The sequence below is a fragment of the Mesoplodon mirus genome (assembly GCF_964341445.2).
Source record: "Mesoplodon mirus genome assembly, chromosome: 1".
NCBI lineage: Eukaryota > Metazoa > Chordata > Mammalia > Artiodactyla > Ziphiidae > Mesoplodon > Mesoplodon mirus.
In genome coordinates, this window is record NC_138976.1 from 209583497 (window position 1) to 209603218 (window position 19722).

Sequence of the window (19722 nt, forward strand, 5' to 3'; positions counted from 1 at the left end):
ATTGAATCTGAATGAGTTCCTTGCTGGGTAGAGTAATCTTGGTTGTAGGTTTTTCCCTTCCATCACTTTAAATATGTCCTGCCACTCCCTTCTGGCTTGCAGAGTTTCTGCTGAAAGATCAGCTGTTAACCTTACGGCGATTCCCTTGTATGTTATTTGTTGTTGTTCCCTTGCTGCTTTTAATATTTTTTCTTTGTATTTAATTTTTGGTAGTTTGATTAATATGTGTCTTGGCGTGTTTGTCCTTGGATTTATCCTGTATGGGACTTGCGTGCTTCCTGGACTTGACTGACTATTTCCTTTCCCATATTAGGGAAGTTTTCAACTATAATCTCTTCAAATATTTTCTCAGTCCCTTTCTTTTTCTCTTCTTCTTCTGGGACCCTTATAATTCGAATTTTAGTGTGTTTAATATTGTCCCATAATTCTCTGAGACTGTCCTCAATTCTTTTCATTCTTTTTTCTTTATTCTGCTCTGCAGTAGTTATTTCTAGTATTTTATCTTCCAGGTCACTTATCCTTTCTTCTGCCTCAGTTATTCTGCTATTGATTCCTTCTAGAGAATTTTTAATTTCGTTTATCATTATTCATCATTGTTTGTTTGCTCTTTAGTTCTTCTAGGTCCTTGTTAAACGTTTCTTGTATTTTCTCCATTCTATTTCCAAGATTCTGCATTATCTTTACTCTCATTACTCTGAATTCTTTTTCAGGTAGACTGCCTATTTCCTCTTCATTTGTTCGGTCTGGTGGGTTTTTACCTTGCTCCTTCATCTGCTGTGTGTTTCTCTGTCTTCTCATTTTGCTTAACTTACTGTGTTTGGGGTCCCCTTTTCACAGGCTGCAGGTTTGTAGTTCCTGGTTTTTTTGGTGTCTGCTCCCAATGGCTAAGGTTGGTTCAGTGAGTTGTGTAAGCTTCCTGGTGGAGGGGACTGGTGCATGTGTTCTGGTGTATGAGGCTGGATCTTGTCTTTCTGTTGAGCAGGAGTGTGTCCTGTGGTGTGTTTTGGGGTGCCTATCACCTTATTGTGATTTTAGGCAGCCTCTCTGCTGGTGGGTGGGCTTGTTTTCCTGTCTTGTTAGTTGTTTGGCATAGGGTGTCCAGCACTGTATCTTGCTGGTTGCTGAGTGGAGCTGGGTCTTAGCATTGAGATGGACATCTCTGGGAGAGCTTTTGTTGTTTGATATTACATGGAGCCTGGAGGTCTCTGGTGGACCAATGTCCTTAACTCGGCTCTCCCACCTCAGAGGCACAGGCCTGACACCCAGCCAGAGTACCAAGACCCTGCCAGTCACATGGCTCAGAAGAAAAGGGAGAGAAAAAGAAAGAATCAAAGGAAAATAAATAAATAAATGAAATAAAGTTATTAAAATGAAAAATAGAAAATAAATTATTAAAAGTAGAAAAAATTAAAAAGTAATAATAAAAAAGAAAAGAAAAAACAGACAGACAGAACCCTAGGACAAATGGTAAAAGCAAAGCTATACAGACCAAACCACACAAAGCATGCGCATACACACTCACAAAAAGAGAAAAAAATATATAAAGAAAAAGGGAAGAGTGCCACCAAATCAATAAACAAATCTACCAATGATAATAAACTCTAAATACTAAAATAAGATGAACATTAAACCAGAAACAAATTAGATGCAGTAAGCAAACCCCAAGTCTACAGTTGCTCCCAAAGTCCACTGCCTCAATTTTGGGATGTTCGTTGTCTATTCAGGTATTCCACAGTTGCAGGTTACATCAAGTTGATTGTGGAGATTTAATCCACTGCTCCTGAGGCTGCTGGGAGAGATTTACCTTTCTCTTCTTTGTTTGCACAGCTCATGGGGTTCAGCTTTGGATTTGGCCCCGCCTCTGTGTGTAGGTCGCCTGACGGCACTTGTTCTTCACTCAGACAGGACAGGGTTTAAAATAAGCAGCTGATTAGGGGGCTCTGGCTCACTCAGGCTGGGTGCACGGAGGGGTATGGAACGCGGGGCAAACCTGCAGCTCCAGAGGCTAGTGTGATGTTGCAACAGCCTGAGGTGCACCGTGTGTTCTCCCAGAGAAGTTGTCCCTGGATCACAGGATCCTGGCAGTGGCGGGCTGCTTAGACTCCTGGGAGGGGAGGTGTGGGTAGTGACCTGCCCTTGACAGGCTTCTTGGTGGATGCAGCAGCAGCCTTAGCATTTCATGCCCTACTTTGGTGTCTGCGCTGATAGCCCACCCATCTCTGGAGCTTGTTTAGGCCGTGCTCTGAATCCCCTCTCCTGGCGCACCCCGAAACAACGGTCTCTTGCCTCTTAGGCAGTTCCAGACTTTTTCCCAGACTCCCTCCCGGCTAGCTGTGGCGCACTATCCCCCTTCAGGCTGTGTTCACGCAGCCAAACCCCGTCCTCTCCCTGGGATCTCACCTCCAAAGCCGGAACCTCAGCTACCAGCCCCCACCCGCCCCAGTGGGTGAGCAGACAAGCCTCTCAGGCTGGTGAGTGCTGGTCGGCAACGGTCCTCTGTGCGGGAATCTCTCCGCTTTGCCTTCTGCAACCCTGTTGCTGTGCTCTCCTCTGTGACTCCACAGCTTCCCCGCCGCCACCCCCCATCCCCACCAGTGAAGGGGCTTCCTAGTGTGTGGAAACTTTTCCTCCTTCACCGCTCCCTCCCAGAAGTGCAGGCCCCATCCCTATTCTTGTGTGTGTGTGTGTGTGTGTCTGTGTGTCTGTGTGTCTGTGGTACGCGGGCCTCTCACTGTTGTGGCCTCTCCTGTTGTGGAGCACAGGCTTCGGACGCGCAGGCCCAGCGGCCATGGCCCATGGGCCCAGCCGCTCCGTGGCATGCGGGATCCTCCTGGACCAGGGCACGAACCCACATCCCCTGCACCGGCAGGCGGACTCTCAACCACTTGCGCCACCAGGGAAACCCAATCCCTATTCTTTTGTCTCTGTTTTTTCTTTTTTCTTTTGCCCTATCCAGGTACGTGGAGCGTTTCTTGCCTTTTGGGAAGTCTGAGGTCTTCTGCCAGCGTTCATTAGATTCTGTAGGAGTTGTTCAACATGGAGATGTATTTCTGATATATTTGTGGGGAGGAAGGTGATCTCTATGTCTTATCCTCCGCCATCTTGAAGGTCTCTCCCCTTCATCAATGTTTTATAGTTGTCAGATTACAGATCTTTCACCTCCTTGGTTAAATTTATTCCTAGGTATTTTAATCTTTTTGGTGCAATATTAAATGGGATTGTTTTCTTACTTTCTGATACTTGATTATTAGTGTATAGAAAAGCAATAGATTTCTGTATATCAATTCTGTATTCTGCAGCTTTACTGAATTCATTTATTAGTTCTCATAGTTTTTTTGGTGGAGACTTTAGAATTTTCTATATATAGTAGGTCACCTGCAAATGGTGATAATTTTACTTCTTTCCTTTGAATTTGGATGCCTCTTATTTCTTTTTCTTGTCTGGTTGCTGTGGCTAGAACTTCCAGTGTTAAATAGAAGTGGTGAGGGCATCCTTGTCTTGTTACTGATTTTAGAGGAAAAGCTTTTAGCTCTTCGCTGTTGAGTAGGATGTTAGATGTGGGTTTGTCATAAATGGCTTTCATTATGTTGAGATATGTTCCCTGTGTACCAACTTTGAGAAGAGTTTTTTTCATGAATGGATGTTGAATTTTGTTAAATGTTTTTTCTGAGTCTATTGAGATGATCATGTGATTTTTATACTTCCTTTTATTAATGTGGTGTAACACACTGATTGACTTGTGGATTCTTTCATCCATGGAATAAATCCCACTTTATCATGGTGTATGATCCTTTATATATTATGTTGATATTTGGCTTGCTAATGTTTTTTGATCATTTTGCATCAATATTCATCATAGATATTGGCCTGTAATTTTCTTTTTTAAAAAAAATTTTAATTGAAGTGTGTTGTTTTACAATGTTGTGTTAATTTCTGCTCTACAGCTAAGTGATTCAGTTATATAAACATTCTTTTTTAAAAATATTCTTTTCCATTATGGTTTATCGTAGGATATTGAATATACTTCCCTCCCTGTGCTATACAGTAGGACCTTGTTGTTTATCCATTCTATATATAATAGTTTGCATCTGCTAATCCCAAACTCCCAATCCATCCCTCCCTCACCCCACTTCCCCCTTGGCAACCATAAGTCTGTTGTCTATGTCTGTGAGTCCATTTCTGTTTCGAAGATAAGTTCATTTGTGTTATATATATTTTTTTTATTTTTATTTTTTGTGTGTGGTACGTGGGCCTCTCACTGTTGTGGCCTCTCCCGTTGCGGAGCACAGGCTCTGGACGCGCAGGCTCAGCGGCCATGGCTCACAGGCCCAGCCGCTCCGCGGCATGTGGGATCTTCCCGGACCAGGGCATGAACCCGTGTCCCCTGCATCGGCAGGCAGACTCTCAACCACTATGCCACCAAGGAAGCCCTGTGTTATATTTTAGATTCCACATGTAAGTGATACCATATGGTATTTGTCTTTGTCTGACTTACTTCACTTAGTATGATAATCTCTAGTTCCATCCATGTGGCTACAAATGGTATTATTTTGTTCTTTTTTTTCTTTTTTCATTTTTAAAAAATGCTCATATAATTGTATAGACACGTATATAGATGTACATGAAATATTTTTATTGTTGTTTTACAAAAACAGGGTCATATTATTCACACTTTTCTGCATCTTGCTTTTCTTTTTTATGAATTTTATTTTATTTATTTTTTTTATACAGCAGGTTCTTATTAGTCATCCATTTTATACACATCAGTGTATACATGTCAGTCCCAATCTCCCAATTCATCACCCCCCGACCCCCCGCTGCTTTTCCCCCTTGGTGTCCATATGTTTGTTCTCTACATCTGTGTGTCTATTTCTGCCCTGCAAAGTGGTTCATCTGTACCATTTTTCTACGTTCCACATATATGCGTTAATATACGATATTTGTTTTTCTCTTTCTGACTTACTTCACTCTGTATGACTGTCTCTAGATTCAACCACGTCTCTACAAATGACCCAGTTTTGTTCCTCTTTATGGCTAAGTAATATTCCATTGTATATATGTACCACATCTTTTTTTTAAAACATATTTATTGGAGTATAATTGCTTTACAATGGTGTGTTGGTTTCTGCTTTATAACAAAGTGAATCAGTTATACATATACATATGTTCCCATATCTCTTCCCTCTTGCGTCTCCCTCCCTCCCACCCTCCCTATCCCACCCCTCTAGGTGGTCACAAACCACCGAGCTGATCTCCCTGTGCTATGTGGCTGCTTCCCACTAGCTATCTATTTTACATTTGGTAGTGTATATATGTCCATGCCACTCTCTCACTTTGTCACAGCTTACCCTTCCCTCTCCCCATATCCTCAAGTCCATTCTCTAGTAGGTCTGTGTCTTTATTCCCATCTTAACCCTAGGTTCTTCATGACCTTTTTTTTTTTTTTTTTGCCTTAGATTCCATATATATATGTTAGCGTGCGCTATTTGTTTTTCTCTTTCTGACTTACTTCACTCTGTATGACAGACTCTAGGTCCATCCACCTTACTACAAATAACTCAATTTCGTTTCTTTTTATGGCTGAGTAATATTCCACTGTATATATGTGCCACGTCTTCTTTATCCATTCATCTCTTGATGGACGCTTAGGTTGCTTCCATGTCCTGGCTATTGTAAATAGCTCAGCAATGAACATTAGGCTGCATGTGTCTTTTTGAATTATGGTTTTCTCTGAGTATTTGCCCAGTAGTAGGATTGCTGGGTCATATGGTAATTCTATATTTAGTTTTTTAAGGAACCTTCATACTGTTCTCCATAGTGGCTGTATCAGTTTACATGCCCACCAACAGTACAAGAGGGTTCCCTTTTCGCCACACCCTCTCCAGCATTTGTTATTTGTAGATTTTCTGATGATGCCCATTCTAACTGGTGTGAGGGGATACCTCCTTGTAGTTTTGATTTGCATTTCTCTAATGATCAGTGATGTTGAGCAGCTTTTCATGTGCTTCTTAGCCATCTGTATGTCGTCTTTGGAGAAATGTCTATTTAGGTCTTCTGCCCATTTTTGGATTGGGTTGTTTTTTTTTTTAATATTGAGCTGTATGAGCTGTTTATATATTTTGGAGATTAATCCTTTGTCCGTTGATTCGTTTGGAAATATTTTTTCCCATTCTGAGGGTTGTCTTTTCGTCCTGTGTGTAGTTTCCTTTGCTGTGCAAAAGCTTTTAAGTTTCATTCGGTCCCATTTGTTTATTTTTGATTTTATTTCCATTACTCTAGGAGGTGGATCAAAAAAGATCTTGCTGTGATTTATGTCAAAGAGTGTTTTTCCTATGTTTTCCTCTAGGAGTTGTACAGTGTCCTGTCTTACATTTAGGTCTCTAATCCATTTTGAGTTTACTTTTGTGTTTGGTGTTAGGGAGTGTGCTAATTCCTTTTATATGTAGCTGTCCAGTTTTCCCAGCACCACTTATTGAAGAGACTGTCTTTTCTCCATTGTATATCCTTGCCTCCTTTGTCATAGATTAGTTGACCATAGGCGTGTGGGTTTATCTCTGGGCTTTCTATCCTGTTCTTTTGATCTATATTTCTCTTTTTGTGCCAGTACCATATTGTCTTGATTACTGTAGCTTTGTAAGGTAGCCTGAAGTCAGGGAGTTTGAATCCTCCATCTCCGTTTTTTTCCCTCAAGACTGCTTTGGCTATTCAGGGTCTTTTGTGTCTCCATACAAATTTTAAGATTTTTTATTCTAGTTCTGTAAAAAATGCCATATGGTAATTTGATAGGGATTGCATTGAATCTGTAGATTACTTTGGGTAGTATAATCATTTTCACAATATTGATTCTTCCAATCCAAGAACATGGTATATCTCTCCATCTGTTGGTATCATCTTTAATTTCTTTCAACAGTGTCTTACAGTTTTCTGCATACAGGTCTTTTGTCTCCCTAGGTAGGTTTATTCCTAGGTATTTAATTCTTTTTGTTGCAATGGTAAATGGGAGTGTTTCCTTAATTTCTCTTTCAGATTTTTCATCAGTAGTGTATAGGAATGCAAGTGATTTCTGTGCATTAATTTTGTGTCCTGCAGCTTTACCAAATTCATTGATTAGCTCTAGTAGTTTTCTGGTGGCATCTTTGGGATTCTCTATGTATAGTATCATGTCACCTGCAAAGTGTGACAGTTTTACTTCTTCTTTTCCAGTTTGTATTCCTTTTATTTCTTCTTCTTCTCTGATTGCCATGTCTAGGACTTCCAAAACTATGTTGAATAATAGTGGCGAGAGTGGACATCCTTGTCTTGTTCCTGATCTTAGTGGAAATGCTTTCAGTTTTTCACCAATGAGAATGATGTTTGCTGTGGGTTTGTCATATATGGCTTTATTATGCTGAGGTAGGTTCCCTCTATGCCCACTTTCTGGATAGTTTTTATCATAAATGCATGTTGAATTTTGTCGAAAGCTTTTTTTGCATCTATTGAGATGATCCTATGGTTTTTATTTTTCAATTTGTTAATATGGTACATCACATTGATTTGCGTATATTGAAGAATCCCTGCATCCCTGGGATAAATCCCACTTGATCCTGGTGTATAATCCTTTTAATGTGTTGGTGGATTCTGTTTGCTAATATTTTGTTGAGGATTTTTGCATCTATATTCATCAGTGGTATTGGCTGTAGTTTTCTTTTTTTGTAGTATCTTTGGTTTTGGTATCAGGGTGATGGTGGCCTCATAGAATGAGTTTGGGAGTGTTACTTCCTCTGCAATTTTTTGGAAGAGTTTGAGAACGATGGGTGTTGGCTCTTCTATAAATCTTTGGTAGAATTCACCTGTGAAGCCATCTGGTCCTGGACTTCTGTTTGTTGGAAGATTTTTAATCACAGTTTCAATTTCATTACTTGTGATTGGTCTGTTCATATTTTCTATTTCTTCCTGATTCAGTTTTGGAAGATTATACCTTTCTAAGAATTTGTCCATTTCTTCCAGGTTGTCCAGTTTATTGGCATAGAGTTGCTTGTAGTAGTCCCTTAGGATGCTTTGTATTTCTGCAGTGTCTGTTGTAACTTCTACTTTTTCAATTCTAATTTTATAGATTTGAGTCCGCTCCCTCTTTTTCTTAATGAGCCTGGCTAATGGTTTATCAATGCTGTTTATCTTCTCAAAGAACCAGCTTTTAGTTTTATTGATCTTTGCTATTGTTTTCTTTGTTTCCATTTCATTTATTTCTGCTCTGATCTTTATGATTTCTTTCCTCCTGCTAACTTTGGGTTTTGTTTGTTCTTCTTTCTGTAGTACCTTTAGGTTTAACGTTACACTGTTTATTTGAGATTTTTCTTGTTTCTTGAGGTTGGCTTGTATAGCTATAAATTTCCCTCTTAGAACTGCTTTTGCTGCATCCCATAGATTTTGGATCATAGTGTTTTCATTGTCATTTGTCTCTAGGTATTTTTTTATTTCCTCTTTGATTTCTTCAGTGATCTCTTGGTTATTTAGTAACGTATTGTTTAGCCTCTATGTGTTTTGTGTTTTTTATTCTTTTTCCCTATAATTGATTTTTAATCTCACAGCATTGTGGTCAGAAAAGATGCTTGATATGATTTCAATTTTCTTAAATTTACTGAGGCTTGATTTGTGACCCATTATGTGATCTATCCTCGAGAATGTTCTGTGCACACTTGAGAAGAAAGTGTAATCTGCTGGTTTTGGATGGAATGTCCTATAAATATCAATTAAATCTATCTGGTCTATTGTGTCATTTAAAGCTTGTTTTTCCTTCTTAATTTTCTGTTTGTATGATCTGTCCATTGGTGTAAGTGAGGTGTTAAGTTCCCCCACTATTATTGTGTTACTGTCAATTTCCTGTTTTATAGCTGTTAGCAGTTGCCTTATGTATTGAGGTGCTCCTATGTTGGGTGTATATATATTTATAATTGTTATATCTTCTTCTTGGATTGATACCTTCATTATTATGTAGTGTCCTTCCTTGTCTCTTGTAACATTCTTTATTTTAAAGTCTATTTTATCTGATATGAGTATTGCTACTCCAGCTTCCTTTTGATTTTCATTTGCATGGAATATCTTTTTCCATCCCCTCACTTTCAGCCTGAATGTGTCCATAGGTCTGATTTGGGTCTCTTGTAGACAGCATATATATGGGTCTTGTTTTTGTATCCATTCAGCAAGCCTGTGTCTTTTGGTTGGAGCATTTATTCCATTCACGTTTAAGGTATTTATTGATATGTATGTTCCTATGACCATTTTCTTAATTGTTTTGGGTTTGTTTTTGTAGGTCCTTTTCTTGTCTTGTGTTTCCCACTTAGAGAAGTTCCTTTACCATTTGTTGTAGAGCTGGTTTGATGGTGCTAAATTCTGTTAGTTTTTGCTTGTCTGTAAAGCTTTTGATTTCTCCATCGAATCTGAATGAGATCCTTGTTGGGTAGAGTAATCTTGGTTGTAGTTTCTTCCCTTTCATCACTTTGAGTCTATCATGCCACTCCCTTCTGGCTTGTAGAGTTTCTGCTGAGAAATCATCTGTTAACCTTATGGGAGTTCCCTTGTATGTTACTTGTCGTTTTTCACTTGCTGCTTTCATTAATTTTTCTTTGTGATTTTTGCCAATTTGATTACTATGTGTCTCGGCGTGTTTCTCCTTGTGTTTATCCTGTATGGGACTCTCTGCACTTCCTGGACTTGGGTGGCTATTTCCTTTCCCATGTTAGGGAAGTTTTTGACTATAATCTCTTCAAATATTTTCTCTTGTCCTTTCTCTCTCTCCTCTCCTTCTAGGACCCCTATAATGCGAATGTTGTTGTGTTTTATGTTGTCCCAGAGGCCTCTTAGGCTGTCTTCATTTCTTTTCATTCTTTTTTCTTTATTCTGTTCCACAGCAGTGAACTCCACTATTCTGTCTTCCAGGTCACTTATCCATTCTTCTGCCTCAGTTATTCTGCTATTGATTTCTTCTAGTATATTTTTCATTTCAATTATTGTGTTGTTCATCTCTGTTTGTTCTTTAATTCTTCTAGATCTTTGTTAAACATTTCTTGCATCTTCTCGATCTTTGCCTCCATTCCTTTTCGAGGTCCTGGATCATCTTCACTATCATTATTTTGAATTGTTTTTCTGGAAGGTTGCCTATCTCCACTTCACTTAGATGTTTTTCTGGGGTTTTATCTTGTTCCTTCATCTGGTACATTGCCCTCTGCCTTTTCATCTTGTCTGTCTTTCTGTTAGTGTGGTTTTTGTTCCACAGGCTGCAGGCTTGTAGTTCTTGCTTCTGCTGTCTTATTTTGTTCTTTTCGTTAATGGCTGTAGTATTCCATTGTATATCTGTACCATTTCTTCCCTTTTTTTGTACCACGTCTTCATTGTCCATTTATCTGTCAATGGACATTTAGGTTGTTTCCATGTATTGGCTATTGTGAATAGTGCTGCTATGAACGTAGGGGGTGCGTGTATGTTTTTGAATTATAGTTTTGTCTGGATATATGCCCTGTAGTGGGATTGCTGGATCATATGGCAAGTCTATTTTTAGCTTTTTGAGGAACCTCCATACTGTTTTTCATAGTGACTGCACCAAGTTACATTCTCAACAACAGTGTAGGAGGGTTCTCTTTTCTCTACATCCTCTCCAGCATTTATTATTTTTGGACTTTTTAATGATGGCCATTCTGACTGGTTTGAGGTGGTACCTCATTGTAGTTTTGATTTGCATTTCTCTAATAATTAGCAATGTTGAACATCTTTTTATATTCTTGTTATTGGCCTGTAATTCTTTTGTAGTGTATTTTTCTCGGTTTGGTATCAGGATAATGGTGGCCTTGTAGAATGAATTTGGGAATGTTCTCTCCTCGTCAGTTTTTGGTATAGTTTGAGAAGGCTAGGTATTTGCTCTTCTTTATATATTTGATAGAATTTCCCTGTGAAGCCATCTATCTTGTCCTGGACCTTTGTTTGCTGGCCGTTTTTTGATTATGAATTCAATTTCACTACTAGTGACCAGTCTATTCAGATTGTCTATTTCTTTCTGATTCAGTCTTAGAAGACTGTGTGGTTCTAGGATTTTTTATCCACTTTTAGGTTGTCCAGTTTGTTGCTGTATAACTGTTCTTATGATTTTTCGTACCTCTGTGATATCAGTTGTAATTTCTCCTCTTTCATTTCTTATTTTGTTTGAGTCCTCTCTCTTTTTTTCTTAATGAGCCTGGATAAAGGCTTATCAATTTTGTCTTTTAAAAAAAAACCCAGCTCTTGTTTTCATTGATTATTATGTTGTTTCTTGGTCTCTGTTTTATTCATTTCTTCTCTGATCATTATTATTTCTTTTTTCTGCTGACTTTGGGCTTTGTTTGTTCTTTAATTCCTTTGGACAGTAAATTAGGTTATTTATTTGAGATTTTTCTTTCTTTTTGAGGTAGGCCTATATTGCTATAAACTCCCCTCTTAGAACCACTTTTCAGTGTCACATAGATTTTTGAAAGATGTGTTTTTATTTTCATTTCTCCACATGTTTTCTGATTTCCTCTTTGATTTCTTCATTGACCCATTGTTTTTATAATAGGATATTGTTTAATCTCCATATGTTTTTGTTTTTTCCATTTTTCTTCCTGTAATTGAATCCTAGTTTCATACTTTTGTTGTCAGAAAAAATGCTTGATGTAATTGCTGTTTTCTAAATTTGTTAAGACTTGTTTAGTGGCCTAGCCTGTGATCTGTCCTGGAGAATGTTTCACATGCACTTGAACAGAATGTATATTGTGCTGTTTTTGGATGGAATGTCCTGTAGGTATCTATTAAGGCCAACTGGTCGAATGTGTCATTTAAGACCACTATTTCCTTATTGACTTTCTTTCTATATGATATGTCCCTTGATGTAAGTAGGGTGTTATAGTCTCCTACTATTATTCTATTGTCAATTTCTCCTTTTTCTGTCTGTTAATATTTGCTTTCCGTATTTAGGTGCACCTATATTGGGTGCATATATATTAATTAATGTTATATTCTCTTCTTGTATTGATCACTATGTCATTATATAATGCCCTTCTCTGTCTTTTTTACACTTTCTTCTGAAGTCTAATTTGTAAGATATGAGTATCGCTACCAGCTTTCTTATCATTTTCACTTCCATGAAATATCTCCTTCCGTCTCCTCACTTTTAGTCTGTGTGTCTTTCACTCTAAAGAGAGTCTCTTGCCCATAGGTGGGTCTTGTTTTTTATCCAGTCATCCACTTTATGTATTTTGATTGGAACATTTAGTCCATTGACATTTAAAATAATTACATATAGGTATGTATTTAACTGCCATTTTGTTACTTGTTTTCTGGTTTTTGTCATTCTATATTCTTTTCTTCTTCTTATAGTTTCTTCCCTTGTGGTTTGATGATTTTCCTTAGTGGTATGCTTGTGTTACTTTCTCCCTATTTTTTGTGTATCTATTGTAGGATTTTGATTTGTGGTTACCTTGGGGTTCATATATGTTGACCTATATATCTACTTGTTTTAAACTGATAGTCATTTAAATTCAAACACATTCTAAACAATCTACATTTTTTTACTCCTCTCCCCCACATTTTGTGGGTCTTTTTTTTTTTTTGGCCATGCTGAGCGACATGTGGGATCGTAGTTCCATGACCAGGGATCAAACCCATGCCCCTTGCAGTGGAAGCGTGGAGTCTGAACCACTGGACTGCCAGGGAAGTCGCCACATTTTGTGTTTTTGATGTCATATTTACATCTTCATGTTTATCCCTTAGCTGTTTATTGTAGTTACAGTTGACTTGCTAATTTTTGTCTTTTTTTTTTTTAATTTTTGTCTTTTAATCTTGTACTAACTTATGTAAGCTGATCCACAGACTTTACTATATATTTGCCTTTACTAGTGGGATTTTTCCTTTCCTATAAATTTTTACATCTTGTTATAGCCTTTATTTTCCACTTGGAGAAGACCTTTTAAGACTTCTTTTAGGGTGGTTTAAGTATTGATGAACTCTTTTAGTTTTTCCTTATCTGAGAAGTTCTTTATCGCTCTTTTAATTCTGAATGATAATCTTGCTGGGTAGAGTATCCTAGGTTGTAGATTTTGCCCTTTCAGCACTTTAAATATGTCATGCCATTCCCTTCTGGCCTGCAAAGTTTCTGCAGAAAAATCAGCTGATAGATTTATGGGTGTTCCTTTGTATATGACTCTGTTTTTTTCTTGTTGCCTTTAAATTGTCTCTTTGTCTTTAACTTTTACCATTTTAATTATGGTACATTTTGGTGTGTGTCTCTTTCAGTTCATCTTGTTTGGGACATTCTCTGCTTACTGTACCTGGATATCTGTTTCCTTCTGCAGGTTCAGGAAGTTTTCAGCCATAATTTCATCAAATACATTTTTGACACTTTTCTCTTTCTTTTCTCTCTCTTTTCTTCTGGAGCCCCTATAATGCAAATGTTAGTATGCTTGATGTTGTCCTAGAGGTCCCTTAAAGTGTTCTCATTTTTTTATATTCTTTTTCTGTTCTGATTGGATGATTTCCATTATTCTCCCAGATCTCTAATGCATTCTTCTGTATCACTTAGTCTGCTATTAAATTTCTAGTGTGTTTTTCATTTCAGTTGTTGTATTCTTCATCTCTGACTGTTTATTTTTTACATTTTCTACTTCTTTGTTAAAATTCTTACTGTGCTCATCTATTCTTTTCCTTAGTTCATTTAGCATTCTTTTTACTAATGCCTTGAACTCTTCCTAGTAAACTGTTTATCTCTGTTTCATTAGTTGATGTTTCAGGTTTCTTTATTTTCATCATTTTTTCATTTCAAACAAATTCCTCTATATTTGTATTTTGCTTAACGTTGTCTCTATGAAATTAGGTGAAACAGTTAACCTGTCTTGGTCTTGGAGGGTTGTACTCGTGTGGGAGCATCTCTGTGCAGTCTGTCTGCCCAGTGGCTTTGGCGGGAGAGCTGGATCTGAAGTGAGCATTGGTCATGTCTTCCCCCAGAGTGCACTGACTGGTATCACCTTGGTGGTAGGTGGGGATGGAGATGGAGAGGGTGGAGGCAGGGCCAGATATGATCTGGGGCTGCTCCTATGCTCAGTGGTCATCACTGCCCTATTAGGAGCGGTGTCTGGTCCCGAGGTCTGGAGCCGAATCCCTGATGGTGGGGTCTGAGCTACCTCCTTTCCCTCTGAGTGTGTACTCTCCACCCTCCCGACAACGGCACCTTTGCACCAGTGGAGATCCATGCCGGAGCAAGAGTGTCTGAGTGGTGCCTGATGTAGGCCGGTGTGTGTGTGTGCTGGTGCTGTCCCTGCACACCAGTCAGAGCTCCAGTCTGGACTGATTTGCCACCTCTGTGGACACCAGTAATGGCTGCTCCCACCCCATTCAGATGCAGGGCTGGGTCAGGGCCAGCTCTGTCTCCCACACATGCACACTTTCCTCCGTGACAGCAGCCTTTGACCTAGTGGGAAGCTGTGCTGAAGCTAGAGGTGCCGGAGTGGGTGTTCAGTGTGGGCTAGGGCACGTGTTGGAACAGTTGACCAGAGTCCCAGGCAGCTTCAGTCTGCTTCCTCTGTCTTGTCCCTAGGAGTAAGCAAGAGTGTTCACACTCTTCACAAGTGAATTCTAGGTTTGTTCTCGCCCAATATGTGTTCAAACGGCTCACTCCCCAGGGAGGATCTCCAAGCCCTTGTAACCCCTCTCTACTTCTGTGTCCCCCTACTAGGGGTGCCAGTTCTGACCTGATCGCTTCTTACCCAACTCCATGTGGATCTTTACTGCCTTGGTTGTATAAGAGTCTTCCTGCCAGCCTTTGGTTTGATTTTAGTGAGAATTGCTCCACATTTGATATGTTTTTGAAGTGTTCATAGAGGGAGGTGAACTAGTAGAAGGCGTCCTTCTCTTCCTCCGTCTTGATCTCCTCTCTCTGGTCTGAGCTTCTGAGCTTACCAAAGCACGGTGTCTGGTCCATCAGAAGTTCCTGCTCACTCCAGGGCAGGGGAGTGTGTCCAGCTCACTACTTAGATTTTATCATTTCATTTTACAATTCTGTGGAATGGGCCAGTGCAAGGGTGACCAGTGCCATATTTTTATGGAGCTGGAATGACAGTCGACAGACAGGTGTTGGGTTATGCCTGGTGGCTTTAGTGCTACAGAAAAATCAGAAGGAATTTAGTGCAGCTGAATGGGACACCGCTGGTGCATAGCCTGAGGTGGGAAGTGGGGCTGTGGGAAGACCTGTGCAAGATGTCTCAGGCAGAGGCCAGCACATGCATGAAGTTGGCATGTCTGAGAAAAGGAGAGAGGACTGGTGTGTAGGGCACTGCCAGCTCACAGAAAGCATCTTTTTGGCTAGCGAAGTGCCAGGGAAATAGGACCAGAATAGGTTAGTATAGAGGCATTTTTCCTATTTCTTCTAGATCCAGTGTTCTGTAAAGACCAGCTGTCTTCGAAGGAAAAACCCAGCTTCTCGGCTAGTCTGCAGCTTCTGAGCCAAGCAGGCCCCAGGGACCCTCCTGGCGGTGCACCATCCCCTTTGGTGCCATCATCCCCTCCCGTGGCTGCTGTGCCCCAAGACATGGCCCCACCAGCTGCCATTCCTAAGCCAGAGCCAGTAACAGGGGCTGCCATGCAGGCAGGGGTCCCAGGGACCCCTCAGGAGCCAGCCAGTGAGCATAAGACCCCCTGGCTACTAGTGGAGACTCATGATGCCCAGCTTGCTGCACAGGCCCCTGGCACAGGCCGAGGGCCTTGTGCCCCATCTCTGGAGGCCCCATCCCACTCCACAGGTGTGGGGGATCCTGGCTCAGCCACAGAGCCCAGCACCAGGGGGGAGCCCCTGTTGCCTTTGGCCCCTGGCGGGGCCCCTCAGCCCACCCTGGGCCAGCCCCTTCCTCCACTCCCCTCTGTGGTGGGGGCCATCAGCCTGGCCACTCCCCAACTTCCCAGCCCCCCAGTGGCACTTACCGCCCCCCCTCAGCCGCCCTCAGCCTTGGAGTCAGATGGGGAAGGGCCACCCCCAAGGGTGGGCTTCGTGGACAACGCCATCAAGAGCCTGGACGAGAAGCTGCGGACTCTGCTGTACCAGGAGCATGTGCCCACCTCCTCAGCCTTGGCCGGGACCCCTGTGGAGGCAGGTGACCGAGACTTCACCCCGGAGCCCCCAAGAGGGGACGAACCCCGCACAGAGGCCTCTGGGGGTGACCTGGCCCTGCCGCCCCAGCCTGCGGTGAGTACCACCTCACCCAGAGGCACTGTCCCCAGGTGGGGGTCTGGACAGGGGCGGGGACTGACTCTAACCCAGGCCAGTAGTCATCCTGGCCATCTAGAACCGCCTTACCCCAGCCCAGGCCATCCTGTTCTCGGGGACCCCTGCCTGACCCACCCGTGCGTGTTTTGCTCGAGTGGCCTAGGGAGGAGGAGCCCAGCCTTTGGCCTGGGGGAGAGGATTTGCAGTTTTGCTGCAGAGGTGTTAGCAAGTGAGGCTCACGGCTCTTTCCTTTTTGTTTCTTTCTTCAGTTGGAAAAGGCAGACACAGCCCTTGGATTAGATGTCACGTTGGAGCGGGCCACGTCCTTGCCAGCGACAGGTAACAAGCCGTAGGCGCTACCAGCCTTCCTTACTCTGCAACATTCTGCCTCTTTACCCTTCATCCCCGCAGCATCTTGGATGGGACCCAGATGTGGCAGGAGCTCATCATGATAAAGCCTTAGTTAAAACCCACTGAGTTCTAGCACAAACCGTGTATTCACACTCCAGGGAGAGAAAGTCCTCTCTGTGGAAATGGGTGAAAGCCCTGTCGACTGCGTGTTGGGATGTTATCAGGGCCTGTCTGGCCCCCCAGTGCTCTCAGTACGTTCTGGTGGACACCCCTAGCTTCCATTTCTTTAGAAGGTTACAAGATGACTGTTTATATTTTGGACAGAGTACAGGGCTGGGGCTGAGGAGTTCCAGCAGGTCCATGGGAGCTGCCAGGCTGGAACCATCTGTGAAGTTCTGAAACAGGATTTCCTCCGTGGCTCCTGGGTATTATGCATCTCTGCAGGAACTCTCGCTGTAGTTATTTCATTATCTGAACACCTGTGTTTCAGCCCAAGGGAGTTGGTCTGACCTTCTAAGGTGTTGGTTCCTTCTTGGCCTGGAATTCCTTGGGAGATTAGCAAGATAAGGATCCAGCTAACCTTGTAACGGGACCCTGGGTGTGTGTCAGTGGCAGGCACAGCCCCCCAGTTCACAGAGCAAGGGGAGTGGACCGTTGGATTCTGGCCAGACCCCTGGACAGGGCATTCTCTTATAGATGCCACACTTGAGAGGGGTGGGGCAGCTGTAATTGGAGTCAGAAGCTGTAGCATATGATGTTTACCTGGGGAAGATGAGGGTCATGGGGTGAAGCAGGAGTATGCTGGGGAAGGGAGAAGGCGAGAGGTTGTACCTGAGTGCCTGCTCCATCTCCTTCTGACTTCTGTCTGTGAGATGTGTACCATGGGCCTCCTTCTGCAGCATCAGTGACTTCAAGTGCTGGAACCTTCCAGAGTACAAAACTCATAGGAGAGATCTAAGGAGACAGATTCTAGTTTGGAAGAGGTGAACTTTTCTGGCAGTCAGAGCTGTTGGTAATGAGCCTCCTGTCCCTGGAAGTGTGCGAAGCAAGGTTGGAGGATCCCCGCCACAGGCACTTGGGGAGGAGAGTGTCATGTGTTGCCTAGGGTTGGGGTTGCATGACAGACGGGTCTAGGTCTTCCCAGGAATCTGTGAGGGGGGCAGCCCCCCAGCCTGGCTGGAGGCTCTGTCAGCCCCTGTCACCACCCCCAACCCCCCACAGCATGTCAGTCCAGCTCGGGCTAACGCACAGCCTCAGCTTTCTCTTGCTGTGTGCAGGTCTCAGCTCAGGCCAGACTCCCACACATGAGGTCCTTCTGCTTCTGTTGTTTACTCTTCACAGCAACCTGGGAAGGCTGATCAGAAATATCACCTGTAGATGGGGAACTGAGATCAGCCTCAGGTGACGGGGACCTTCCCTAGACATTGGAGCAGCAGGGTTAGGAATTAGCCTTATTGATCTGATTTTCCAGGACCTCATAAGACCCTTTTATCATCGGAACATGTCAGGGAGAGAGAAGGTGATGCCGTCAGGTGATAGAGATATCAGGTGAGACAGGGTGACATCATCAGGGGTATAGAGAGGACAGGTGAGACCGGTGATAGTCATCAGGTACATAGAGGGCCTGGCTGCGCCTGAGGGTCTGGAGCAGGGGTCTTCAGGGACCTGAGTGGTGTTGGGCTGATGTCTCCCCTCTTTTCTGGGTTCTAGGGAGTCTCATGTGAAGTGACAGGGTTAGGATGTCAGTAGTTTCCGTTTTCCTAGCTGCACACATACCTTCTCAGTGCCACTCTCTTTCCCTTCTGACTGGCTGCTTTGGGGCCATTCCTGTCCTTGTTCTCTGTACCAGCCTGAGTAATGATTTTGATGTGCCTACAGCAGAATCGTCTTTGAGCAGCATGCTGGGCTGTGAAGGAGGACAGGTGGCCTCAGATTCGCCTGTCGTACCCAGTGTCCCCCAGGTAAGGCGTTTTCTCCAGTGAGACGCTCGGTGGGTTGGCGGGCTTGCTCTCTGATGGTGTTTGTGTGGAATCTTTTCCTTTCCACTGTTTCCCAAGGATGCCCCTGCTTCTGCCATCCCTGCACGTCTGGAGCCCACAGATTGGACCAGCAGGGTCCCTGGGGAAACCTTGGCCGAGTCCACGCAGAGCTGCCCGGGGACATTGACTCAGCGTGGCCTGGAGAGCCAGCCCCAGACACACAGCACCCTGATCTCGGGATCCCCTCAGAAGTGGCCAGGGCAGCAGGATGGCAGCTCGCCAGCCAAAACTGTGGGCCGGTTCTCAGTGGTCAGCACCCAGGATGAGTGGACTCTGGCCTCCCCCAGTAGCCTGCGGTACTCAGCCCCACCTGACGTGTACCTGGACGAGGGCCCCTGCAGCCCAGATATGAAGCTGGCTGTGCGGCGGGCACAGACGGCCTCCTCCATCGAGGTCGGCATGGGCGAGCCCATGTCCAGTGACTCTGGGGACGAGTGCCCTCGAAGGAGGCCCCCCATGCAGAAGCACACCTCCCTGCCTGGCAGCGGTGGTGGTGTGGCCAGTGACTTTGTGAAGAAGGCCACTGCCTTCCTGCACAGGTCCTCTCGGGCTGGCTCCCCAGGCCTGGAGACACCCAGCAGGATGGGCGTGAAGGTCCCCACCATCAGCGTGACCTCCTTCCACTCCCAGTCCTCCTACATCAGCAGTGACAATGACTCAGAGATCGAGGATGCTGATATCAGGAAGGAGTTGCAGAGTCTTCGAGAGAAGTAGGTCCTGTGGACCAGGTCGGGTCCAGGCCATGGTGTCAGGGAAGTGGCCGGCAGCTGAAGTCCAGGTCCTGCCATGTGCACTTTGAGCTGCCTGGGCCGGGTGACAGGGTACAGGCGATGTCCCTGCCGTCAGACCTGGTCCCTGGTCTCTGAGGGCCACACCTCCCCTCATCCTTTGGCCTCACACACAGGCCTTGCTCACACTCGCTCTTTCCCCCTGCAAGTTTTACCTGCCCCTGCTGTGGTCAGGGTCACTGAGGTACAGCTGCACCGTGAAGTCTCCTTCAGGGCAAGAGGGCCCCACTGTACAGTTACTAAGGTGGGGAGAGGCTGGTGTCCTTGGGAAGGAGTGGCCATGGGCTCTTGGAGTGGGCCCAGAGGTGGA

At 43.5% G+C, this 19722-nt stretch overlaps 1 protein-coding gene across 7 annotated transcripts in view; it reads left to right on the plus strand.

Moving 5' to 3' along the window:
• The window catches only part of WNK2 (WNK lysine deficient protein kinase 2), a 158831-nt gene that overhangs the window by 98663 nt on the left and 40446 nt on the right, over nt 1–19722 (plus strand). For 6 of the 7 annotated variants that reach the window (XM_082614017.1, XM_082614011.1, XM_082614014.1 and 3 more), the window contains 4 exons: nt 15405–16213; nt 16504–16573; nt 18464–18546; nt 18643–19334. In XM_082614017.1, coding sequence (XP_082470143.1) covers nt 15405–16213; nt 16504–16573; nt 18464–18546; nt 18643–19334 — 1654 coding nt within the window. The remainder of the gene's footprint in view (nt 1–15404; nt 16214–16503; nt 16574–18463; nt 18547–18642; nt 19335–19722) is intronic. The other variant, XM_082614012.1, reaches the window with a different exon arrangement.